The sequence below is a fragment of the Choloepus didactylus genome, chromosome 19 (genome assembly GCF_015220235.1).
Source record: "Choloepus didactylus isolate mChoDid1 chromosome 19, mChoDid1.pri, whole genome shotgun sequence".
Classification (NCBI taxonomy): domain Eukaryota; kingdom Metazoa; phylum Chordata; class Mammalia; order Pilosa; family Megalonychidae; genus Choloepus; species Choloepus didactylus.
The window spans coordinates 64,627,869-64,653,393 of record NC_051325.1 but is presented as its reverse complement, the minus strand read 5'-3'; the positions used below and the strand labels follow the sequence as shown (position 1 = coordinate 64,653,393).

At 56.0% G+C, this 25,525-nt stretch overlaps 2 protein-coding genes across 4 annotated transcripts in view; one reads left to right on the top strand and one right to left on the bottom strand.

Moving 5' to 3' along the window:
* Window positions 1-20,682, bottom strand: part of OSBPL2 (oxysterol binding protein like 2) — a 48,493-nt gene extending 27,811 nt beyond the window's left edge. Inside the window, exons 1-3 of one of the 3 annotated variants that reach the window (XM_037810900.1) lie at window positions 20,530-20,682; window positions 6,021-6,225; window positions 1,284-1,428 (exon numbers count right to left, since the gene is read on the bottom strand). In XM_037810900.1, coding sequence (XP_037666828.1) covers window positions 1,284-1,428; window positions 6,021-6,099 — 224 coding nt within the window. In that variant the 5' untranslated portion in view covers window positions 6,100-6,225; window positions 20,530-20,682. Of the gene's footprint in view, window positions 1-1,283; window positions 1,429-6,020; window positions 6,226-17,614; window positions 17,658-20,529 lie in introns of those variants that run through there. The other 2 variants (XM_037810899.1, XM_037810898.1) reach the window with 2 other exon arrangements.
* Window positions 9,983-24,593, top strand: LOC119515330 (collagen alpha-1(I) chain-like). Its single transcript, XM_037811172.1, has 14 exons — window positions 9,983-10,162; window positions 10,859-11,009; window positions 12,405-12,642; window positions 12,777-12,856; window positions 17,193-17,869; window positions 17,965-18,457; window positions 18,522-18,592; window positions 18,802-19,374; window positions 20,582-20,650; window positions 22,373-22,451; window positions 22,879-22,937; window positions 23,689-24,048; window positions 24,147-24,304; window positions 24,590-24,593. The coding sequence occupies exons 1-14, from the start codon at window positions 9,983-9,985 to the stop codon at window positions 24,591-24,593; spliced, it is 3,192 nt and encodes a 1,063-aa protein (XP_037667100.1).
* The last annotated feature ends 932 nt before the right edge of the window (window positions 24,594-25,525 follow it).

The window sequence follows — 25,525 nt, the reverse complement described above, 5'->3', positions numbered from 1 at the left end:
CAGAGGAGAGAGGGGCCCCGAGGTGGATGGCGGCCTTCCTCCTAAGGAGGGTGGGGGTGTCCAAACCAGGACACACCTGAGAGTAAAGGCAGGCCATAAGGGAGGTCCGGACCACGAGCCTGAGGCAGCCCTGCTCAGAGTCTTGCACTAAAGGTGGAGGCAGTGTGCTCAGATCTGTCGCTTGAAGAAACGGTGCTGGGTGCAGCACGGAGGAAGAGGGGAGGGAGGAAGCAGGTACAGACACCAGTCACTGCAGGAGGCCGGGCAAGAAGCGGTGCTGGTGGGCTGGGCTGGTGGACCAGAGGGGTCCAAGCTGTACTTCAGAGGTCCAAGGTCAGGGCTTGGCAGCGGGGGCTGGAGCAGGGCACTGGGGGGGGGGACAGCGCCCCGGGCCAAGGAGCAAGAGCAGGAAGTGGTCTTGGACATGGCAACTGGGCTCACGGGAGGGTCAGACATTCGCTGAACAGATGAATGAACAAATAAGGGAACGAGTAAGTCGCCGCTAAGCCGTCCAGATGGCAGGCGGCTGTGTGGGTCTCAAGCTTGGAGGAGAGGTCGGGGGGCTGCTGTGGCCCTGAGGAGCCAAGCTCCAGGCCAGCACGGTGTGGGTGAAATGCCGCATCGTCCCACAAACACCCGGCTCGAGGGTGCTCACAGCCCTCCCCTCCTGGAGTGCTCCTCCTGCCTGGGCTCTCTTCTCCTGACAAAGACTCTGCATGACAGTCCTTGCCATTGGAATCTCAACACTTGAAACAAAAAGTCAGTGGGAGGAAAGTGGAATGTGAACTTTACTGCAACAAAACAACCAAACCCTTCCCAACTCAATCAGACCCAGAGAGACAAAACCCAGAGAAGACAAAAGGGTTACTGATTCGGTTGGCTCTGCAGAAGCAGGTGGATCTGTAGGAATCAGGGGACAGCATCCGATGAGGGAAGCCGACACCGGAGACGTGCCCAGCACCAGGCACAGCCTGGCGGCACCCTCACGGCAGCCCCTCGGGGCAGGGGCAGGGGCAGTAGTGCACGTCGTCTCACAGGTCAGGGGGCAGTCGCCAGTTGTCCTCTGAGCAAGAGAGGGCCAGTTGCCTGCACCCCGGAAGTCTAGTCGCAAGGCGCCACACCTGTCAACACACCTGGCTTCCCGGACACAGTGCTGTCTGCGGGAGTCAGCCCCAGGCCCCACGCCAAGCTGGGCAGGTGCTCCTCAAACTCCAAAGGTCCCCGACAGCCTATTTAGGGGTGATTAGGGATGCACATAAAACAATGGAGGTGAGGCAGCATACCTGTGCTTCTGAATTCCATTCTCTTGAGGGGGCCTCTCCCCAACTTTTCCAATCCTACTACTTCTGCTGGTATCCAAGTCAATCATCCCAGACACTCTCTGATTGGCCTCGGAGAAGTCCCCAGAAGAATGATCGGAATCGAAGCCTGCACGAGACAGACAGCATGGTGGAATCCGGGGCCGCACAAGCACAGTGCCCACGGCCCTAAAGTGTGTCCCCCTGACCCATCTCGGCGTAATTAACCCTGGAGAGAGGGGGACACTGCCAGGAGCTTCCCGGGGATAACAGCCCTTCCACCAGCACTCTCGTTACAGTCCGTGCGGGGCCCTTCTGGTTGGGTGAGGCTTCGGGGCACCATCCCGGATTCCCGGGCAGAAGGGCCGTCCCCGGGGGCCAGCTCCCGGGATCCACGCCCCCTCCCGAGCCCGCTACCGCATCCTGCTCTAAGGTGCGGCCCGAGGAAGCCGCTTCGAAGGACAGAGCCCCGCAACCCGCCAGCGCCCTGCCGGAGTTTCCCCAGCCGTACGCCAGACAACAGTGCAAACGCCACTCGAAGGGCTGCGACTTGGCTGCACGGAACTCCGTGTCAGCGGAAAGCTTCGGGGAAATTAACTAGTGAGGACTTGGCTGAAATTCGGTCACGTGCGTCCTCCTGGCCCGCCCAGTTGCCGGAGCGCGCATGGCCTCTGCCCCGGGCCCTGTCCCACACCTGTCCCCATCCCGAGCACTGCCCCTGACGAAGCAGGCAACGGGGAAAGGAAAACAAGCGCTTCCTTTCAATCCCACCAGAATTCTCAAAACCTTGAAGTTTCCGCTTGGGAGCAAGAGGAGATGCTGTAACTAATTCCAGGAGGAAAGGGATTTCTGATCTGCTGCTGCTCACGAAACCAGCCTTCATTTCAGGGGAGGAGGGCAAGTGTTATCAGCCCCAAAACGTAAACAAATTTGTCGCAAAGCTTCCCTGAGAATGAGCAAAATGTCTTCTTTCACCTTCATCTATATTGACAGAATTTATAAAACGCAGCGTTGAGTTTTATTACACAATTCTGGAAGGGACAGATTAAAAACGAGTCTCTTGGATGATCACTGTTTTCTGATTTACCTATCTTATCCCCAAAGCAGCATCTACTCAATCTTCAATCTAAAACTATCTTGGAAACACCAGCTTGGAGGCAATCCCTTTGGCAGGCCTGACCCCATGGGTCTTAGAGGCCCAGTCCCGCGGCCAGCACGCCCACGCCCTGTGTGTCCAGTCTCCCAGAGCCCCAGAGCTAAGCATCCAGGTGGCCGGCCCCTCAAGCAGATGCTCATTTAAATGACACGCCGGACGGGAGCCCCAAAAAACACAGCAACACAGCATTGGTAACCACAGTGAATCTAAGCCACATCTTAAATTAGGCAAACGCTACATAACTAGTTTAATAACATTTAATCTACAGAACACAACACACAGAACGAAATTCAGATAAGCAAAGGAAAAACGTGAAACCATCCCTGATCCTCTCACGCAGAGAGAACCACTTCGAAATCGCCAGGCTGTGCATTTTTATAGTCCCCAATCCGCTGCACACTGTCAGGGTCTGTAAAATCTTTCACTTTAGTGGTGCTGATTCTTAAAGGAAGTAATTTCCTATTGAAGTTATTCATTTAATAACTGCCCGGTTTAAATACTTTTTAAATTAGAGTTACAAAGTAAGAGTAAGCTTCTAGACACAGTGAAGCAGTCAGGACTCTGCATCTTATGTGGATATTTAGTTGCGTTAAAACCACTTAGCAATTTTCTTATTTCTGTTATCTGTTTTGGAACCAAAGTATTGAGGTAATTTTATTTTCACAGACATCTGTGTCCAGGGGACATGCAAAGAAGTACCATTTCCTTTTGCATTCAGTAGGAAATTAGCCCATGCTGGTGAGGCTGGTCCACGATTATTATTTGTGATAGTGCCAACAAGAACATTTTATCCTTTTAGGATAACGCAGCTCATTTAAAACATCACATCACATAAAGGTGAAATCATCTCTGGGGAAAATAATCACAACTATCTTGTTCAAAAAGTTCAGACACATTCGTTCAAGAGGCATCTCGATTGTCCCGAGTGCTCAGGTGAAAGGGCACCTCACCTGGGGTTCGAAGAGCGAAGGGGTGGGGCCCAGCTCACCAGCATGGAGGCCGGGGTGACCCAGGAGCTCTCCCCACCCCCAGGCATGTGACTGCCTGATAATCTTCCACCTAGCTGGAATTCAGCTGAGAGCAATCACTGAAGAGTATGGAATGTAAACAGACATGTTTCCTAGGAGCACGTCCAAAAAGAAGAGAATCAGTGAAGAATTTCCACCAGGCAATAATGGGAAATGCTTTAAAAGTGTAGTCTTTGAAACTAGTGAGCTGCTCAGTGCCCCTTTCCCTTGGGCACCCCGTCCATCAGACTGTACGGCAGGAGAAGTAGGCTGGGAGGACGAATGCCTGAGAGCTCCCGTGGGCACCGCAAGACCCCCGTTCCAACAGGGAGGAGCAAGGCCAAGGGGCCTGGGAACCATCCACCAGGGAAGACACTTTCATGGCATTTGTGACACACGATTTTTGCGAAAACTACAGAAATGGCTCCTCTGTGCTTATAAGGATAATTGCTAAAAAACTGGACCCGCGGTAATTTTTCCAAAGTTGCTATTTGTGTATCCTTACACCTAAGGAGGAGAGAACAGACTAGAAAAATCTCTCAAAGTCCCTTCCACCAATCAGAGTCCTTCATAGAACAAACAAAATAATATCCCAAATGTGACTACAAGAAATAGAAGAGTAAAGAGTGAATGTATTAATAAGAAGTGAGATGATGTGCTGAGCCGCCTGTCTTGGGGCTGGTTCCTATGAAGCTGGTTGCTGCAAGGAGAGACTGAACCTGCTTATAATTGTGCCTAAGAGTGTCCCTCTGAGGGTCTCTTTGTTGCTCAGATGTGGCCCTCTCTCTCTTTAACTAAGCCACCTTTGTGGGTGATCTCGCTGCCCTTCCCCCTTCGTAGGACCTGACTCCCAGGGGTGTAAATCTCCCTGGCAATGCAGGATATGACTCCCGGGGATGAATCTGGACCCAGCATTGTGGGACTGAGAACATCTTCTTGTGATGGTTAGGTTCACGTGTCAACTTGGCCAGGTGATGGTACCCAGCTGTCTGGTCAAGCAAGCACTGGCCTAACCATTGCTGCGAGGATGTTTGTGGCTGGTTAACAAACCAACAGGCTGGTTTATTAAATCATCAGTCACTTGGCTGCAGCTGTGACTGATGACTCAATGAAGGGCGTGTCTTCCACAATGAGAGAATGCAGTTGGCTGGATTTAATCCAATCAATCAGTTGAAGACTTTAAAGCAAGACAGATAGAGGACCCTCGCTTCTTTGGCTGCCCAGCGAAGCATCTCCTGAGGAGTTCGTCGAAGTTGCCAGTTCATTTCCTGAGGAGTTCATCAAACACCTTCACTGGAGTTTTCTGACTGCCCTACAGAATTATTCGTGCATATCCACAGCTGCGTGAGTCACTTTTATAACTCATATTCATAGACATCTCTCATTGATTGTGTTTCCCTAGAGAACCCTAACTAATACACTTCTTGACCAAGAGGTGGATGCAAAATGAAATGAAATAAAGTTTCAGTGGCTTAGAGATTCCAAATGGAGTCAAGAGGTCACTCTGGTGGACATTCTTACGCACTATATAGATAACACTTTTTAGGTTTTAACGTATTGGAATAGCTAGAAGCAAATATCTGAAACTACCAAACTCCAACCCAGTAGCCTTGACTCTTGAAGACGATTGTCTAACAATGTAGCTTACCAGGGGTGACTGTGTGATTGTGAAAACCTTCTGGATCGTACTCCTTTTATCCTGTGTATGGATGGATGAATAGAAAAATGGGGACAAAAACTAAATGACAAATAGGGTGGGATGGGGGAATGGTTTGGGTGTACTTTTTTCTTTTTCTTTTTTATTCTTATTCTGATTCTTTCTGGTGTAAGGAAAAGGTTCAAAAACAGATTGGGGTGATGAATGCACAACTATAAGATGGTACTGGGAACAGTTGATTGTACACCATGGATGACTGTATGGTATGTGAATATATCTCAATAAAACTGAATTAAAAAAAAAAAAAAAAGTGAGAGTCACAAACTTGAACAATCTGGAAGGCTCACAGGGTTCCCTCAGGTGTATGGAGCTAAGTGAGAGTTTAAGCAAATGTGAATTTCTCCCATCCTGAACTCTTTCTTCCCTGTAGCCTGCCCAACCCACCCCATATACACAAATGCCCCAGAAAATGTAGTTTTCAATCAGGTACCTTCTATTCTCTTTCAAACTACAGGCTACAACCACTATTTACAGTGGTCATGTGCAAATAAATTTACTACTCTCCCGTGTATTTTTTAAGTCATGTAAAACAAGACATAGTTACCACATAAGATTAATAACCTTTTGGTCAGTAAACATAAATAACATAAGAACACTGATAATCTCACTTAGGATCCAAATATATATCTGTGCATACAGATCCTAAGGAAACTTTTAAAGACTTGAAAGCCAGCTGTTCGCTCACATAATCTTCCATGAGTCAAAGTCAAGATTTTTTCCCAAATTTGGGGTAGGGTATTGCAAGGGCACCAAGAAGGCCATGTTTGGGATCAAGTCACATGCTCTTCACTCAGCCGTCCCGTGACCCACGCACCCCGAGACCTGGATCCAGGGAATCTCACCCCCACATGATGGCCGGTATCTGGTTTTCTCTTTCAGCTCACCCGTGACGGCATCAAAGAACTCCTCCTCACTGCTCATCCTCAGTGGCCCAGCTCCTGCCGCCGCACGTCTTCTACTGAACCATCGTGTAGGATCCACATCGACAGGGTATGTAATTTTAGGCGATGCACTATTCCTTGGTGAAAATCCAAGAGGCGCTGCTATCTAAGGAGAATACAATTTGACACTCTTAGCTTTCAGAAACATTTTTCAAATTCCCCTTTTCACCATTCTTGAAATCAATCTAAATTATATCTAAGCAAGGAAATAACTTTCCTCAAAGAAATGTTAACAAGTGTGAGAGGAGACATTCAGAACATAAAGATCAATCAGTGAACAACAGATCAATAAATCATCATTATATGAAGGGTTACTTTTAAAAAAATCACCATCCACGATTGTATATGAAAACGCTAGAACAGATTCATCAGCGGGGAGTTGGGGGCGGTTTACACAGCGGTTCCAGAGAGCAGGGCCGGTGCGCTGCAGTGATCACGTGTCAGACGCTCAAACACGTCTCAGGGAGCTGCAGAAAGAGTGCTTATAAACAAGCAGAGACTATCACGTTAAAATGTTCCACATCTACCTGAGACCAGTCTTCAATGCTAGAGACTGCTGTATGAGTTAGCCGCTCTCAGGATGAACTGCATTTCCTCAAAATTATTTTAGCTCAATATTTTAGAAAAGAATTCATACATATTAAATTTTCCCATTATGATGAGCAGTCTTTTCTAAATGGCAAGAAACTAACTCAAAAGGTCAACTTCATCCCAAAAGGTTTAACTTTTTCTGAAAATAAGTAGAGTTCTGAATTCAACTGCATTAGCAAGCGGGCGCCCGCTTCAGTTCTGAGAGCAGAGAGAGCTCAGGGGGGGAAAGAGGGGTGGCCCCCGTCCCATGCTCCACCCCACAAGAATGAAGCACGGCAGCTGCGCATCCCTAAGCTTCCAAATTATAAGGGAAACACACATTAAGCCATCCCAGGCTTGCTTTCCCTGAAAGACTGTTTGAGCGTTTCCTTTTTCTTTCCCACCTCCCCCAACCATCCCGTTGGAACCAGGCAACCGTGCAGCTTTTGAAAACACCCCCGCAGAGAGCCTGGTGCACCGTCTCCTGCTTTTCCCCTTTGCAGTTAGTGAGGCTGCTGGCCCCACGTCTCCCCTCTGTACCACTGAGCATCCCCCCTGGAACACCCAGCAAATCGCTCTCGCCCCTGTAAAAGTCCCTGAAAGGAACCAGGCTCCCAGGGACCGGGGATCACCTTGCCTACAGGTGGTGAGGAAGGGGCTCAGGGTGCCCACGGAGGCTCCCCACAGCCACGGGAGCACCTGAGCACCCATCAGAATAAAAATGGCGACAGAACCAAAGACATGGAACATCTGGAAGTCCACGAGGTCAGAAGGGTTCTAAGGAAGAAATTAACCGGCCACCACTGGAGGCCAAGTAAACCAGCACACAGTGTTGACACCGAGTAGAGAAAGGGAAAGGAGCCCCTCCTTCCATACGTGCTATGTGCCCCCCGGATCACCAGGTCACAGAGGAAGGGCCTCTCCATGGAGACGCGTTCCAGCCAGGACAGAGGACGGAGAAGGGGAGCAGGTGGCCGCCGGGGGCAGGGCTGGCGAGTGCGTGGCCAGGCTGGACGGAGACAGCACCCCTGCCTCGGACACAGCCTTGCCAAGAAGACCAAGCCAAGCCGTGGCCAGCCTCCAGATTGAATCACCAGCCTCCAGGACACGCTGAGAAGAGGGTCATGCTCACTGACATCAAGGGCACACAGTAACGTCCAGACTCCGGGCTACGCTACCCACCTCCCCAGCAAACATCCCAAAGGGAACGAGACTGAGGCAGCAAGAAATGCCCCCACTGGGACCCAGGCCGGGGTCCACGGGTGTGTGCTCGTCCCACTGAGCCACGTTCAATGGCATCACGGCAGGACAAGAGCCACTTTCTTCAACAAATAAACCACACGGAGAAAGAAAAGAGCAATATTCTGTTTGAAGTGACGCAAAAGTCTGGGTAATGGATGTTGGTGACGGTGGCACAATATCGAGGATGCAATTAAGACCACGGAACTGTACACTAAATGTGGCTAAACGGGAATTCTGAGCAGGACACATTACTCCAACAAAACGTGTTTTGTCTGTTTAAAAAAAAAAGGAAGAGAGCAATAGAGGTAGAAGGATATTTCACTCTCTCGATTAAGGAGATGGTCTCACAGATGTGAACGTATGTCCAAACTCACCAGATTGTAGACTTTAAATATGTGTGGTTTATGGCCTATCAATTATACCTCAAAAAAGCTACTTTAAGAAAAAGGCATCAACTAACAATGCTTGAAGTGGGAGTCAAACAAGTCCACACAGCAGATCTGGAGCCACAGAGCTATTCACGAGACACCTGGACATCTGCAGAGATGAGTGTTTGATGACAGCCAGGAATATTGCTAATTGTCAAGGTGTCATAAAAGAGGTCTGACGTCTTAGAGCCTGTGCCGGTTTGAGTGTATTGTGTCCCCCAAATGCCATTATCTTTGTGGTCTTGTGTGGGGCAGAAGTTTTGGTGCTGGTTGGATTTGCTTGGAATGTGCCCCACCCAGCTGTGGGAGATGATTCTGATGAAATGTTCCCATGGAGTGTGGCCCCGCCCATTCGGGGTGGGCCCTGATCGGTGGAGCTATATAAATGAGCTGACTCAAAGAGAGGAAAAGAGAGTGCAGCTGGGAGTGATGTTTTGAAGAGGAGCAAGCTTGCTAGAAAGGAACGTCCTGGGAGAAAGCCGTTTTGAGGCCGGAGCTTTGGAGCAGATGCCAGCTGCCTTCCTAGCTAACAGAGGTTTTCCGGAGGCCATTGGCCATCCTCCAGTGAGGGTACCCGATTGCTGATGTGTTGTCTTGGACGCTTTGTGGCCTTAAGACTGTAACTGCATAGTGAAATAAACCCCCATTTTATAAAAGCGTATCCATCTCTGGTGTTTTGCATTCTGCAGCATTAGCAAACTAAAACAGAGCCACACCCTGAAAGAGTTATGAACAAAATGATCTCGTGCCTGGGATCATCTTCAGACTCATCTGGCTGAGCAGGTAGAGAGAATTCATGAGTACTCCAGGCCGCAAGAGGGTGGGTCGTGGATGCTGGCCACGGACAGTGGGGGCTACTGCCCTCCTCCGTCTGCTGCTCTGTGTCTAAAATCTCCTGGACAAAGCATCTGCGAAAAGCCACTTTATTCTCTTTCTATAGGCTCCCTCACCCACAATAAAACTCCTCATGTTAAAGGTAAATCAATCAAAATGTATAGAAAATCTTAAAAATAAGGGTGTAAAATATTACGTTAGACTAAAAGGAAGACAAAAGCCTTCAGTCCTGGCCTGCCCCCTGGACCCCCGCCTGCCCACGGAGCTCCTGAGAAAGACGGGCCCCTGAAGTCTTTCTCGGCAACACTAAGCAATCGGCTTCCCAAGGTCAACACCCAAACATTTTAAACACTGCAAAATCAGACACGCTCACATTTCTCCAAGTTTGGCAATTAATTCTAGTATGGTCTCAAGGTGATTCTTGAAATCGTTGCTGTAAGCCACCTAACGTTTTTTCTTCTTCATTTTACAGAGTCCCACACAAGAGCCCATAAATTACTCAGATACCATGGACTCTCGGTGTGAAAGCCTGTGGGCGGAGGGCTCGGCCAGGAGCACAAACGGTTACGGTGCCGCCCTCGGGAAGCCGGGCCCGGAGGCGGAGAGGGGACCGAACACTCCAGGGGCACCCCGAAGGGCACCCTGCCCCAAGGAAGCTACCCCAGAGCAGAGGCCTGGAGTTGGGATCGAGTCGGCAGAGCGGAGCATCGAGAACCGGGCAGGCAGTGGGCACGGCTCGTGGTGGGGAGGAGCAGGGCGCACAAAGGGGGAGGCAGAACGGAGAAGGCAATGAGGCTGGACCTGGCAGAGCCGGCCCCGCAGGGCCAGCAGGAAAGCCCGTCTTCAAGGAAGCGGGAAGCAGGTGACGGGGTCGGTGAACGCTCCCCCTTTGGATGGTTCAGGAGCACAAGGCGTAACTTCCTAGCTCCTTCCCACAGGGAAAGACACGGGGAGCCGGGTGCGACCAGGGTGAGTGTGGCCTCGGCCTGGGAAATGGTTCCGCAGGATCTGGCCTGCCCCCGAGAGGTCAGCGCGCGTGCTGGCAGAGGCAGGAGTCCCCAGGAAACTGCAGGTTGCGCCGTCGGAGCACCTAAGCTGAGGGGCAAGCTTCACTGGCCCCACACTTTCTCGAGCCAACAGAAATAAGAAAGTAGCACCCATCCAGCAAAACAGACATGTCGCTCCTGGGGGCTCCAGGTCCACCAACGCCCCCCACCTCAGGAGCACAGCTCACCCAGAAGGCTCTTGCCGTCCCAGAGCTCTTGCAATCGAGGCTAAACGTGCCCCGGAAACAGATAAATTCATTTCAGCACAGAGGAGGAAGACGGCTGGTCTCAGGCCAGCGAGTAGCCCCGGCCCCTGTCACTGCCCCTGGGATCTCTCTCCGGCCCAGGGGGGAGAAGCCAAGGAGGCCCCCTGAGCCCCGGGCAGGGCTCGCCCAGCCACAGCCCCCAAGTCTGGTTCGTGGGGCCTGGGAGGAGGCAATGGCCTTCACGTGCTAGTGGCGCACACGTACCGTGTCCTGGGTGCCTGGCCGACTTGTCACGTTTAACACAGGCTGCAGACAAGGCGGTATCTGAGGGAAGTGGGACAGAAGGTCACCCAGACCAAGGACGGAGGGTGGGAAATGCAATCACAGAGGAGGGCCATCCGCGGTCCCCACAGCCTGGGGCGTGTGGCCCCGAGAGCCCGCTGGGGGCTAAGGAGGACGGGGGGCGGGAAAGCCACGTGGCTGCGGAGCAGCTGAAAGGCGTCGGGGCGACTGAGGAACGGAGGCTGACGGGGTTTACTGCGAGCCACATCCAACTGGCCACAAGTGGCCAGCACAGCTCCAGGCCGCCCCCAGGCTGAGACCTGGACCGGGAAGGGAGGAACGGGAAGGCGTGCCGCGGCGATGGTGCGGGAGGCTGTGCCAGCCTGGGTCCACATTTGGATGGGTGTGCAAGGGGCAAAGCCAGCAGGACTGTGCCCTGCTCCGTGGCAGCCTTCCGAGACCGACCCGGCCAGCCGCTGGGAGGAGAGACCAGACGGGACCGGGCCGGGCCCTGCCTTCCATGCTTACTGCCCAAACCACTTTGGGTTCTCAACCCGCATACACTGAAAAATGAGTTCTGCTAAATGCTGGGCCAAGATGAAGCCTCAACAACCCTGTAACTGCAAAAGCTTAGGAGCAAAAAAAAAAAAAAAAAAAAAAAAAGCTTAGGGGCTATTTTTACAGATGTTGTAGAAATTTAGAGTCAAATAAAAAACTCGCTACTCACTTCACAGCAAAGATTTTTCAGAAGGCAGGTGTGCACCTGGCCCAAGTGTCCTTCTCTGTCCACACCTGCAAACGGTCCAGCAGCGCAGGAGCCTCAGGCCAGCGGCGGCTCTGCTTGCCACATGCTGCCCATCTGGCCGACCACAGGAACTGCCCGGACCCACCGCCAGGCCCTCTGGCTGAGTGGTCTTACGAGGCCCTTGGAGAGCGACGTGACACGCATTCGGGGTCTCCTTCTCATTCGTTTCCAGCCTTCTGGGTGGGGTTTCTCTTAGTTTGCAGCTATCGGTATCTCATCACAAAATCGGCTGCTCGATATCGCACAGAACTTAACCCTGTCCCCCGAAGAACCGACCGCAGCCCTTCACTCTAGTAAGCCGGCGTGACGCAAGAGGGCCCGTCGCCTCACAAGAAGGCATCGTGGGAAATCTACACTAGCCCAGCAGACGTTTACCAGTCACCACATGTGGATTCTGCTGGATTTTCTTAGGAATGCAGGCAAGAAACAGAAAGTTTCTACATTTACGAAAGGTAGACACGCCTAAGGCACTGTGTAAACACTGGCCTGCTAATCCTCCTCCATGCCAGCGGGGTGGTCTCAGAAGGCAGGCTGAGTCCGGAGCCCTACGTCTTGCTGCGGAGACTCAGGCCAGCGGCCACCGGTTACCCCCGGGGGAGATTGTGATAAGTCCCCTCAAGGGCCTTGCATCAGCTTATTGACCTGCTTCCTATTGAACAGTGGACACCAAAACCACGCCACACACTTCGAGGATTATGATAATCCAGTACAAAAGATTCCCAAACACGCGTGAGGTGAGTGTAAGCTTGTCTGTACAAAACATTTTTCATCATGAAGCTCATCATTTTCTAACACTGAAAACACATGTTCAAAGCAGCCCAGGCACCAGGAGAGAGGGCAAGAAAGCTCTGGCCAGGGTGCTTTCCCCACAGCTTCCGGGCAGACCCGAGCAGCAGCAGCCACCCTGGACGGGGCCACGGCACCCTGGGAGTGCCGGCAGGGACAGACATGCCCGCCAACAAGCCCGTCCCTCACCCTGCGGTGCTGCTTCCTCTTCGAGGAGCAGGGCGGGCTGGCTCGGGAAATGGGAGATGTCCGGGAACCCCGGCCTGCTGGGGCCACGGCGGGAGGGGCGGTGGAGGAGGAAAAGGACCTTGCTCCCCATGATTTGCAAGTCACACATGCTCAACAAGGGGCTCAGGCCAGGCCGCGCCCCTGCAGGAGCCAAGGGACGTGCCCAGCCCACCTCCCCTCGGTGGGTTCCAGCAGGGTGACCGCGACCCTTGCCCTTGTCACTCTCACAGTGCTCCACGGACATCAAACCCCAGCAGCCCTGCTGTGAGGCACCAAGGAAATCACCCCCAGCCCGAGGTGCCAGAGGACGGCGAGTCCTTCCTCACCAGCTCGTCTTTGATTCAGCACGCACGCAGCAGCTCACTTCAGGTCCACAGCCTTCCGGCCCCCCACACGCTGCTGGGGTTTCTTCTAGACCCTAGATTCAGTACAACTCCTTAGCAGGCGGCTCTCCTCGGTGCCTCATGCTCCCCCAAACACAAGGCAGCAGCCTGGGCCAAGCTTTCTCCCGATACCTGCTGAGGTGCGTGGTCCCGGCACCCTTAACGGCCAGCCCTAAACCACTTGGAACCTTCGCGTCACGGACACTCGCTGGCCTTGGGGAGAGGGAGCCCGCACACTCCACCGCCCCGGGGATGTGTGGACGAGGTGCTGGAGCCACGCACCTCGCCAGCCCCACGGCCCTGGGCTCCACGGCCACGAGGTGGTCCCGGGCTGCTTCCCAAAATAAATCAAGCAAGGTTCCCAATGACAAAAAACAGAGCAAGCAAAAGGACACACAGCATCAGGCAAGTCTCCAAACATCCATGTTTCTCAAATATGGTCCATTCTAAAGGCTAATTTATAGTGCCTCACTCAACTCAGTGATTATATTTACATTATCATAAACTCTGCTTCAAAGGATGGTGATGCCTTGAAATTCTGCCAAATGTACCTGCTATTTTCCGAATTGGAAGGAAAAGGAAAGAAGTGCCACAAAATTCATGTAAACATCTATGCAAACCATTTGATTCCATGTTCATCGCCGAGAGCTACAGGTACGGGCTGGTGCTCCTACCACCTTTCCAAATTGGGACTGGAGCCCACACCAGCAGGCAGGTAAGGCGGTAACAGCCCCACCTGATTAGCAAAAACATGGAAAAACAAAAATTATGGCAGACACAAAACTAATGAGTATCCGTGGAAACTGCATCTAAGGTATCAAACTACAACCCGAAATATCAACCTAGGATTCGGACATGTTCAAATAACTTCCCTTCAGTCTGAATAAGGTCATAAGCCAGGCTTAAAGCACCCCAAGTTTCAGAATCAAACCTCAAACTTGACAATGAATGCCAAAAGCAAAATCAAATGTCACAATTCCAACGGGCATTTTGGTAACAGTCAGGGGATAAGTAACTCTCAGCTCTCTTGAATGTCTGGGTCCAGAGAAGACACTCACCTGAATGACACTGGTGGTTAGGGATCCTTTTATAAGCGCACCCCTCACTTGAACAGGCACAATTTTAAAGAATTGCTGCAATTCATTTTAAACAGAGCACCAAATGTCTGAGCAAAGTTTCCCAGGCTTCATGTCTCTGCACTGCATGTGTGCACATCTGTGCATGTGTGTGTGCATGTGTGCACCGTGTGTGCATATCACTGTATTGTGATGGGCACCAGTTTCAACACTCGCAGGCAGCAGGGGACCCAGGGTGCAGGGTGCATCTATCACATACCAGACACTGACGTTGTGTCGCACACAATAACCCCATTTTACAGACAAAGAAACTGAGGCAAGAGGGGATAAGGGCCGTGACAGTTTGGATGTATTATGTCCCCCAAAACGCCACGTTCTTTGATGTAATCTTGTGGGGGCAGACATCTTAGTGTTGACTAAGTTGGAACCTATTGATTGAGGGTTTCCATGGAGATATGACTCAATCAACTGTGGGCAGGACCTTTGATTGGATAATTTCCACGGAGGTGTTACCCCACCCATGTAGGGTGGGTCTGAATTAATCACGGGAGCCATATAAAAGAGCTGACAAGCAGAAGGAACTCAGAGCAGCTGTGAGTGACATTCTGAAGACAGCCCTTGAAAGCAGACTTAGGCTAGCCCAGAGTTTGCTCCGGAGAGGCTACAGCTAAAAGAGGAAAAAATGCCCCAAGAGCAACAATTTGAAACGCAACCTGGGAGTAAGCGGACACCAGCTGCGTGCCTTCCCAGACAACACAGGTTTTCTGGACGCCACTGGCCATCCTCCAGTGAAGTTACCTGCTGTTGATGTCTTTACCTCAGACCCTTTATGGCCTTAAGACTGCAACTTTGTAACCAAATAAACCCCCTTTATAAAAGCCAATCCATTTCTGGTGTTTTTGCAAAATGGCAGCATTAGCAAATCAGAATAGGGCTTTCCTCCAAATCAAACAGCCAGAGAGTGAAAGATCCAGAACTCGTGCCCCAAGGGCCTTCTGAAAGATTGTCAGGCTTGGGCACGTTATCTTGGGGACCAATGTGCACTATTTTCACTAAAAGATTTAAGCCTTCCATGCCTGACATTTGCGAATATCTTCAGAAAAGACAAGGTCTTAGCTTTTCACAGAAATGCTAGAGAAATCATTTTCGAGAGACCATAATTCCCTCTTCGTAGACAGTATAAGAGTACATAAAGTTTTTCAAAACCTTTCCTCGCCAAAAAAGGAAATGTTATTTTTGTAATTAGCTGGATGTAATAAAAATTTAAAAGTCAAGAATATTTTAAGTAAGTATCTGACTCACATGTTAGCACTTCCTAGAGGGCATGGGTAGGAGACCCCAGGCTGAAAGGCAAGCGGCCCTTTTTAAACATTACAACATTGTTCATCAAAATGTTCAGCAGGAAAGAGTCCGACCCCTTTAAATGCATTTGGGAGGAGAAAGGACAGATATCCCGAATATACATTTTGAGACCAGCTACTTTAAACCCATTCAGAATCACATTCAAGAGTAAACCCTTGTAGCTTAAATGTGGGCACTGGCCAGCCCCACTGCTCCCCACTGCCCCCCTTGCACAAGGCAAACACTGGAATCTTCACCACAGACAACCGGGCAGCGGGTGGGGTGTGACGGCAAGATCCCAGAGAGCCAGACAGAGAATTACTAGGCTTCAGAAGAAACAGAAGGGTTTTATAAACACTCAACTCAAGCACACCAAAAACGAAAATCTACTAGTTATAGAGGCTGCAAGAATTGAAGTTCTGACACTTAGTAATGCAGCATGATTCAAATGCCCCAAAGAAAGGTGTGAAGGGGAAACTGTAACTGAACATTCTGGCATTAAAAGGTGGCACAGTGTGGCGTCTGCAGTGGGAACTCCAGAGCCAGAGTCCTGGGTTCAACTCTCTGCCCCACGATTGACTGTGTGATCTGGGCCACGTTACTTACCCTCTCTGTTCTTCAGCTTCCTCATGAATAAACAAAGAACGTTAGCACCTGTCTTACGAGTTATGAGAATGTAGGAATCCAGTGAATTAAAGTTTATAGCAGTCCTGGAACAAACGTCAAGCATCATCACTTTGGGTGGTTATTAACAGAGGCCAGCAGGGAAGGTAAAGTCTCCTAAGGAGATGCGGTCACCCACTGACCCGCTGTCACATTCCAAGTGACAGGGCAGGGAGGAAGTGTGGCCAATAAGGGTCCCGTCCTCAGCAAAGGGAAGAGGCAATTAGCACTGGGGCGCACCTACCACGTGCCAGGGACTGTCGGAGACGGAGAAGCCATGGGCCTCCTACCGGCCCCGCGAGGGGAGAGTGACATTTCACAGAAAGGAAGCCGGGCTGGGAGACACCACCCAGGCCTTTCTGCTGCTGAGAGGGGCAGCCCCAGGCACCTGCCTCTGCACTCTCTGGCTGCACCCGCATAACATCCCTGATGAATGGGAAAGGAGTTGGGAAGGTGACGTGGCACCGGGCCAGGTCCAGACCCGGTTTCTCCAGCTGTGCCAAGGCCATGGTGACTAATCCAAAAGCTGCAGGTTCCCAGCCCAGCGTTCCTCGGAGACGGAATGTTCAGAATAAAAAGCTGGGGAACAGGAGCACCCTTTCCTGGGAGGTGACCCTCTTACTCACAAAGACCCTGACATAAGTCAACCAGAGCTCCTTGTCCCCTCATAAACCCAGGAAGACTGAGTCTGTGGTCAGTACAAGAGTGTTGCTCTAAACTTGATTTTACCAAGTCTAAAAGCAGACTCTTCTCATTGCTGAAATATAAGTGGAAAAAGAAATAACCTTTTAAAATTAGACTACCAAAGACATGTGCTGGGTAAAAAAGTTTCCAACAGTGTGTCAAGTCTGCTAAGGTTTCTAAATTCAAAACAAAAACAAGCAGCAGGGGGTGGGGGGAGGACAGGGCATAGCCCCTTTCCAGGACAGAGTGCCCAGGTGCCAGCCTGGGGGGGAGCCGGCAGCCTGGGCAGTGAGGGCCACCAAGCTTCCCACAGCACCCTGCTTTTAACCCTGCACATCGAGTACCTTAAACTCAAGGTAAAAATCAGGCGCCACCATCCCTCTTCTCTAACCTGTGCTGGACAACATCTGAACGGAGAAAGGAAATGGCCAGGGATAGAAGGGGCTTGGCACAAGACGTGCCCTCCGTCCCCTTCCTCCAACCCGGCTTCCTGGTCAAGGCGAGGCTGGGGCTCAGCGACCTCCCCCAACCCCCGAGAACCAGCCCCAGCCGCGGGTCCCCTCGGCCCGGCCCGCCCGGTCCCGCAGTTGCCCCGGCGACGGGGAGAGGGTCCCGGGGCCGAGGCCTCCCCGCGCCCCCGCCCCGCCGGGAACTTTCCTGCCCGAAGTTTCCCCGCCCGCCGCCCGGCCCAGGCCCAGGCCCGCGGCGCGCCCGCCCGAGCCCGGGGTCCGCGGGGTCCGCGCGGGGCTGCAGGTGGGCCCCGGCCGCCACGCCGCGCCCCCGGCCCGCGGCCCAGGCCCGGCCGGCCCGCCGGTGCCAGGGGGCCCTTCCTGGGTGACGCGGGCGGCGGGCGGCGGGCGGGGGGCCGGGCGCCCGGGGCGGCGCGGGCGGGGGTCGCGGGGGGTCGCGGCGGGCGCTCACCTGGACGCGGGGTCCCCTCGGGCGCCCGCCGCGCCGCTCTTGCCCGCCCCCCGCCCCTCCCCTCCCCTCCCCTCGGGCCTTGCGACCCGCTTGACACCGAGGCGGAAGTGCGGGCCGGCCGCCTCGCCCGACCGACAGGCCGTCCCGCCACTCGCGGGGCCCGGCGCCGTCGCGTCGGCGGCCGCTGGCCCAATCACCGCCCGGCCCGGGGGCCGCGCAGGGAGGCGGGACTATGCTAATCGTCTCGCTGAAGCGGTGCCTCCCTCCTCCGCCCCTCGGGAGTCCCGCCCACCCGGAGGAGTGACGATGGCGAAAGCCAGTCACAGCAGCGGGGAGGCGGGGTTATGCAGATACTGCCCCGGCGGCGCAGGGAGCAGAGGGAGGGGAAGGGCGTGGCTGGAGAGGCGAGTTTACAAACAGTGAGGCAGGTGGCCCGGCGCGGGGACGCTCTCTGCCGGCCGCGAGCCCAGCCCTCGGCTCGGGGGATCTGGAGGTGGTGGGAGGAGCTGCGAGCGCCCCGGCTCCCAGGCGCCCTCAGCGCGAGAATCCTCCCGGGCTCCCCCTCGTCCCAGCAGTACCGAACGCCGGCCGTCCTCCCCGGATCCGGCTGCACTTCCCTCCCCAGCTGCGTCCCGGACCATTTGTCTCCCGTTTCAAACCGCGTGGCGGCTCCCGTTGGCCTGCGCTTCACCCCTGCCAGCCCTGGGCTTAGCCAGCCTCTCGGCGCCCCGGGCACCCGGACCTCCCTCCGGAGACCCGGCTGCCCCTCGTTCCACGGGAGGCCTGGGTCTGGTTTGGGCGCGAGGCTGCGCGACCCAGGCTGGCTACTCAGAGGCTCAGGAGGTGACTGGGGGGTGGCTGGGACCTGACAGGCCACTGAGGGTCAGCCGTGGGACCACCGCTGCAGGCTCGGAGAGCTCAGGCCAGAGGGAGGCCCAGGCCGAATGTCCCCCGTCCACCAAGACCCCCCAGGACTGGGTTAGCGGATCGAGAGATGCAGGATGGGCTGCAGGGTCGCATCTTGCCCCGGGGAGCAGGAGCTGGTCACTCTTCTTTTCTGCTTAAGCCACTTGGAGGTGGAACCAAGAAACCTGTGCCTGCTACACCCAAAAGTGTGCAAAAGGCTGCCCCTGCTAACCCGGCGCGGTCCAGAGGGTCGGCTCCGTGCCGCCTCTCCCACGGAGCAGCCCTCCCTGGGCCCCTGCCCGCCGGCCTGGAACGGCTCTCCTGCCTCCCCAGAGGAGGGGCCTCCAGTGGGGCCGTGGGCGCTGCGGACGGGAGCAGGCCCGGGTCACCTCTGCAGAAGCTCGGGGCCTTCTGTAATTACTGGGGCGCGCGTGAGTGAAGGGGGAGCCTGTGTGTCGGGGTGGGCCCAGGAAACCACTGCACCCCGCCGCAGGGGCTGGTCCCCACTGCCTGGTGGGCCCAGTGTCGGCCGAGCCCGGGACGTGCAGGGACTGAAAAGGAGCTCTCCAGCCGCTCCTGAAGGAAGACTGGGAGGGAGGCAGGACCCGGCCTCCGAAACAAAGGCGTTGCCATGGTTACCGCTGAAGAAGGCGATTCCAGCCGCCGGTGAAGGAAGGGTGTGGCGCAGGCCCCAGCCAGGGCCGGGGAGGCCGGTTGCCACGGAGACGGCCTGGCGCACTGTGTCCCTCATTGGGCCGGCCCGGGCCCAGCGCACGGCCCCAGAAGCCCTCCCTCGCCGTCCCTCCCCCCGACAAATCTCAGAGACCGTGACCCCCTGCGAGGACATGGGGCGAGTTTGGGGTCAGAGGGCCAGGGCCAGAGGGGCGTCCCATCGGCCAGGGGCATCCCTGGCCTGAGCATGGGGGCCCTGGTGAGGGAGCCTGGGGCTGGGGTAGGCGCTGGGCTGGGATGTGGGCTCCACCCCCACTTAACAGAGGGGTGTCGGGGCCCCCAGAGACCTCCCGCCCTTCTGCCGACGTCCCAGGTGTTGCTGGGTCCCGTGAAGTCCTCCGTCAGTTGGTGGGTGGGGGAGGCCTTGGGAGCCGCTCAGGGGCATTTTGTGATCTTCCCTGGGTCCAACCGCCAGCTCTGGAGGCAGGCCGCTCAGGAATGGATGGGTAGAGGGAGCGGAAGAGGAGACTCAGCTGGTTAGGGACCAGTGATGGTGATGAAGACCGTGGACATTATCCAGTGCCCAGTGACTTACATGCCTCCTCCTGTTTCGTCTTTGCAACAGCCAATCACATGGATACTACGTGTCCCTGTCCCACTTTGCAGGTGAGCAGACTGAGTCTGGAGCAGGTGACATGACTCAGCCCAGGTTCTGCAGATAGCAAGGGGCCCAGCCTGGGGCAGGCCCAGTGGCACCCCCAGTGGCACCCCCAGTGGCACCATCTCCCTGGGGGTTGCCAGGAAGGCAGAGCCCCGCCCCACCCCGCCCTCCGGATCAGAGTCCGCATTTGATCTAGAGCCAAGGTGATGGGCAGAACCTTTGAAGTTTGAGATAACTTTTGGGATGTCTGCTTCCACCGGAACTGCTCTCCAGCCAGGCCATGCAGCATGGGTGATTGGGGCCTCTTTTTGTACGCTTTCTGAACTGGGGAGTGGGGATCGGGGTCATGCCAGGATGCTGGGGGCCAAGTCAGTCCTTGAGTGCTCAGGACAGAAGGTAGAGCCCCCAGACCACACTTCTAGGATGCCCCTACCCCATCCTGCCAGTCAAGGAATGGGGAGCTCTGCCCACCCCAAGGCTCAGAGAGCACGTTCACGTTCCCTGGGAGCACCCTCCTTCCTTCCGCCCCCACGGAGGAGGCAGAGAAGAGACTGTTGCGTCCCCTTTCAGAAGGGAAGGGGAGGCTCAGAGGGCGGGAGCAGCGGCCCCGGGGAGCGGCAGCAAGCCACTCGGACCCTGCCCTGGCCCCGCGCCCTTTCCCCCACTTCCCTCTTACCTGGGAACGGGTTTCTGGGCTGGGTTCATCTCTGCCTCTGGCTCTCCCCCAGGGCACCCCTATCGGGGCTCGCAGGGTCCACACTCAGGAGCGGCTGGCATGGCTGCCCCGGGAGCAGTGGGTGCGCTGGGGAGGCCCCACCGAGACCCCCTCCTCAGCCGCTGCCTGGGCCGGCGGAGGCGACATTTCCCCACTCCCCTGTGTGGAGCACTGTGGAAGCTTCTCTCCGGACGCAGCCTGGTGTCCAGAGGGCAGTCAGGCCCATCGAGCCCTGCCCCGGCCCTCACGTGGCCCAGGCTGCTCCTTCCCACCACAACTTTCAAATCTCTCTGCAACGTGACAGCGCTGCTTCCCTATCCGCAGGAAGGGAGTATTTTTAGTTTTGAACCCACCACGTGAACAGAGACAAGTTATCAATAGCAGCGGCACAGGGCTTTTTCAGTGGTGTGTGTGTGTGCGTGTGTTTTCACAGCTTTGGGTCCTGAACAATCTGCACCCATTAAATTCTGCCAAAAAAATTTTTTTAATAGTCTCCCTCTTAAACTTTTTACCCCGCGGCTTTTTTTGCCATGGCAGTTCTGCAGGCTGCCTCCTCTCCCAGGACGCCCCCTCCTGATTCAGCACACACACACCCTCCCCAGCCACACTGGAATCTTTGGGAGGAAATTGGCCCAGAGTTCAGTCTGCCCTGATGACAGGGCCAGTCACGGCGCTGACCGGTGGGACATGGAAACCTGGGGGCAGAGAGAAAGGGCAGGCGCAGGTGCAGCCTCTGAGCCGACGGGAACCAGGAGGAGCCCCAGCTTCCATCCTGGGAGAAGTGGTGCAGGGCCCACTCGGAGCCTCATGGTGGGGACCCTTTGTCAGGCACCTGCCACATGCCTGGTGCCGGGCTGTGGGTCTTGGCTTGCACCAGCGCACGTCCTCACCCCACTTCTTCACAGAGCCGTTCCCTGAACCACGTGCTACGGGACACCAAGGCCCTTCCAACTGCAACGAGGGGTTTCTGCAGAAAAGGGTTCCGTGGTCTGGTGGGCTTGGGAAAGCCGTGCCCTCCACTGCCGGGCCTCCTGGGTCCTTCTTGCTCTGCAGTGTATGGGAGCCTTCAGGACACAGGAAGGGCCAGAATTTATTGGAACTGGGAGCCAGCTCCATGGAGTGCCTTGCAGGACACAGGTGGTCTCCTACCTCACTGGGGAGACACCTGGGCCAACGTGGCTGCCTGCTCTTTAGAGTTACTTATAACACATATGAGAAAACCCAGAGTAACAGAGGCTCCAACAAGATAGGAATGTACTTTTCTCTCATGTGACACAAGTCTAGGCTGCCCAGGGCTAGGAGGGACCCCACTCCTACCTTCCTGTATCACTCTCCTAGCACAGTTTTCCATCCCCAGTGTCACCTCATGGTCCAAAATGGCTGCTGGTGCTCCAGCCAACACATGCACATTCCAACCAGTAAACAGTTTGACATAAAAGAGGGTCGGAAGTGCTGCCGTGCCAGGTGAACCAGCTCCCTTTAAGGATCTGTCCCTGAAGATACAACAGGCACTTCTGTTCACGTCTCACTCTCCAGAACTTCATCTGTGCCCTGCCGGCTGGGCAGCAGTGTTTTAGCTGCATGTGCTGTCACCCCGAATAAAACGGGAGAAGATTATCAGACAGCCACTTGTCAGAGAGACTCCTGAGGCCACTTGGAGCCCTGGAGCCAGGTCCATCTGAAGCCTCAGGTCTCCTCCAGCCTCAGCCAGGGCTGGAGACGTGGACACCTCTCAAGGTGGATCGTGGGGGCCCCTACCTGGGCTCGGCCCTGTCGGCTCACAAGTCCCTGATGCTGTTCACAGCACCGCAGCCTGCGCCCCACCATGGGCCCCAGCCTGGCGCAGCACCTGGGCGCCTCGGCGTTGAGCCTGGACACAGCGGGCCTGTGGCTTCCCTCTTCTGGACCACACCCTGACGGAAGCAAAATGAACTCCTATTTCTTTTCTCCACTCCTTGCTGGACTCCCAGCACTGCGCTGGGCACTAAGGTGCCACCGGAGCAGGGCCAGGGCAGAGAGGCAGCCCGGCACGCACAAGCGCAGGGCCTCTGGGTCTCCCCACTCCTGCCCTTCCCACATGGGGCGACAGACGTGCAGTGCATCTGGGTGCAGGGATCGGTGGGGCAGCAGGGTGGGGGGAAGACAGCTTCCTGGGAGCTGATGGCAGTGGCTGGAGCCTCTGGCTGGGCCTCGGTGCCAGGGGAGCTGCTGGGGGTGGGCACGGGAGCAGGTCAAAGTTTGAAGACACCTGGGGAGGGGGAAAGGAGCCGCTGGGTGCTGGAGGGCCGTGTGATTCACTTCTTCCCCCAGGAGCAGCCAAGGCCCTGCAGGTGGGCACAAGGGTCCCTCGGGCAGCAGGCCAGGGGCAGGTGGGCAGGGGTACCCCACTTCGTTCCTGACAGAGCCCCCTTGCTCCCTTGGACAGCCAGGGGTTGCGGTTAGATAAGAGGTAGCCGGGCATCCGGGGTCCCTCTGGGGATGGGTCCTGCTCCCCTGATTCCAACCACAGTCACCTGGATGCCTGGCCTGGGTCACAGCCATGGGCAAAACACACGCAGCCTGTCCTCGTGGGGCCCGTGGTAGAGGGGGTGAGGGGGCCCCTCTGGCTGGGCTGGGCCCCGGGCTCTGAGGGATGAGCCACGCCCAGTTCCACACTCTCTGTCGCCTCTTGAAATTCTTAATTTTTGAGCCTGGGGCTCGTGTTTCATTTTGCTCTGGACAGACATCGTCTGGGGCAGGTCCTGAGCCGGGAAGCTGCAGGGCTGGGAAGCGGGGCCTGCCCTTCGGGTTCCGTGGGTTCGGCAGTTGTCCGCAGCAGCTGGGGACCCCCAGCCCCTCCAGGCAGGGCCGCAGAGCCGGGCGAGCGGGCCAGGTCCATCCTGGGAAGGAGATGAGGGCCTGGGCACTGTGCTGGTGCTGCCCGGGCCGGGGCAAGGCTGTCTATGCAGGGGTCCCACAGCCCGGAGCTCGGGGACCCTCGGGGGCACTCAGGGACCCTCGGGGCAGGGGCTTTCCCGCTCCTTGGGCATTGCCCCAGGGCCTTGCACCCTCCAGGGCTTGGGGGAGGCCTCCATTAATTGGATCTGTGCCAAGAGGGTTTGTCCCTTATTTTCCTGACAGGCAGTGGCCCGAGGACCTGTCCTGAGTCTGAGAGAGGTGCCCACGGGGCCAGGCTCTGTCTCCTTCTTCTGGAAGTGGCCCCCTCATCCCCCTGCTAAGGGGTTCACCCACATCCCCAGTGCCCTGGCCACCCTGAAGGCCCCACACCTACCCAGCCGGCTCCCACGGGGCCCTGACTGTCACCCCGGCCCACCTCTGCCCCCTCCCAGCCTCCCACACCGGCCAGGGTGGCAGAGTGGATCGCCCAGGCCCAGCCCCCTGCATGGCATTGTCACCAGTCACACGCTAGGGCCTGTCACCCCCCTGTCATCTCAGGAGGGGCCCAGCAGGGGGCTGGGGTCAGGCACTCCTGAAAGGAAGGTGGGCAGATGGTGGTGCTGGTGGCAGGGGCAGGGCCGGGAGGGGCCTGGGGAGGGGTCTACAGCCGGCAGCATGCCCAGCCCTGTCCTCCGCCCCAGGACCCCCAGGCATTTGGCATGCACTGCCCAGAGCCTGATTCAGTGCTGAGGTCCTCCAGAGGCCCCGGCCTGGGGCTTGGCTCAGGGTCCCCCAAGCGGCACTGCCCTGTGACCTCCCCTGGGTACAGCCACTGCAGGCCCCCTCGACGGTCCTGGAGGTGTGGGTGGAGACCCCCCACCCAGGCTGGTTCCCAGGCCCCCTTCAGCTGGTTTTAGCCTCCAGCTCCTCTGGAGACCCTAAAGGGCTGCCCGCCCAGCTCAAACCCCAGGACTCTGAGGGAGACGTGGGGAAGGAAGTTTTGCTGCTTCTTGTTTTTCTGTTTTCTCCTCCATCTTCTTCATCACTTCTCCGTTTTTGATGCACTGAGGGGCCTGGACAGATGCAGTCCCCTCCGTTTATTCAGCCGATCTCGCCCCCAGCGTGTCTCCCCTGCTCCTCCCAGCTGACCCTGGGATGTGGGTCTAGGGCAGCCCCCTTCACACACGAGGCAGGTGAGCACAGGGAACCCCAGGCTGGCCTGTCCCCACAGGGGTCTCCCCAGCAAGGGAGGCAAGAGGGGCTGAAGCATGGTTTGAATTCAGTGTTCCAGAACCCACTGACCTGGGTGGTGAGCTGGGGGAACCTCTGACCCTGTCTGCATTGGCCCTGGCGAGGGGCAGGCCCGGGGTGGGCCGTGGGCTTCCCTCCTGCCAGATGGACCCTTGGGTGACTCCTGGGGGCACCTTGCATGGGCTCCTTGCTATCTGCCGGGTCTGGTGCAGGAAGTGCCCTCCCTGCCCACCTCGCCTGCTCCCCCTCTCGCCCCTGCTCTCCCTTTCTCACCCTCATTTTCACACTTCACCCTGTGCTCTCGGCAGCAGGACAGCCAGAGACCCAGCTGTCCAGGAGAGAGGGCCCTCCCTGCCAGGTGGGAGGTCGGCAAGCATAGCTCACCCCTCCTGGGCACCCCCATGGGCTCTGCCTCGGGGCCTTCCCCTGAGCTCCCTCCTGGGCCTGGGTGTGGGCTGCTCGGACCCTCAGAGGCAGCCGCAGCACACACCTGAGGCTGCCCACACCCCTGCCCGCCGCCCTCGCCGCTCACCCTCAGCCGGGGTTCAAGCGGCCCACGCTGCCAACTCAGGCCAGCCCGTCCGTCTCATCCCACCCCGGCCACCGTGAGAATCGGAGCCAGGCCAGTGCTATGGTTCTGGCCTTTATGGGAGGCCCCCTCTTCCTCCAGGGGTGGACGAGAGCACAGGGGAGAAGCCTGGGGCTGCAGGAAACACCCTGAGACCTGGGGGAGAGTCCTTGCCTGAGGCCAAAGCAAACCTGGGGCAAACACCAGATGGGGAGAAGCTGCCGTCTTTGGGGCTCCTGGATGCCGCTGTACCTGAAGCTC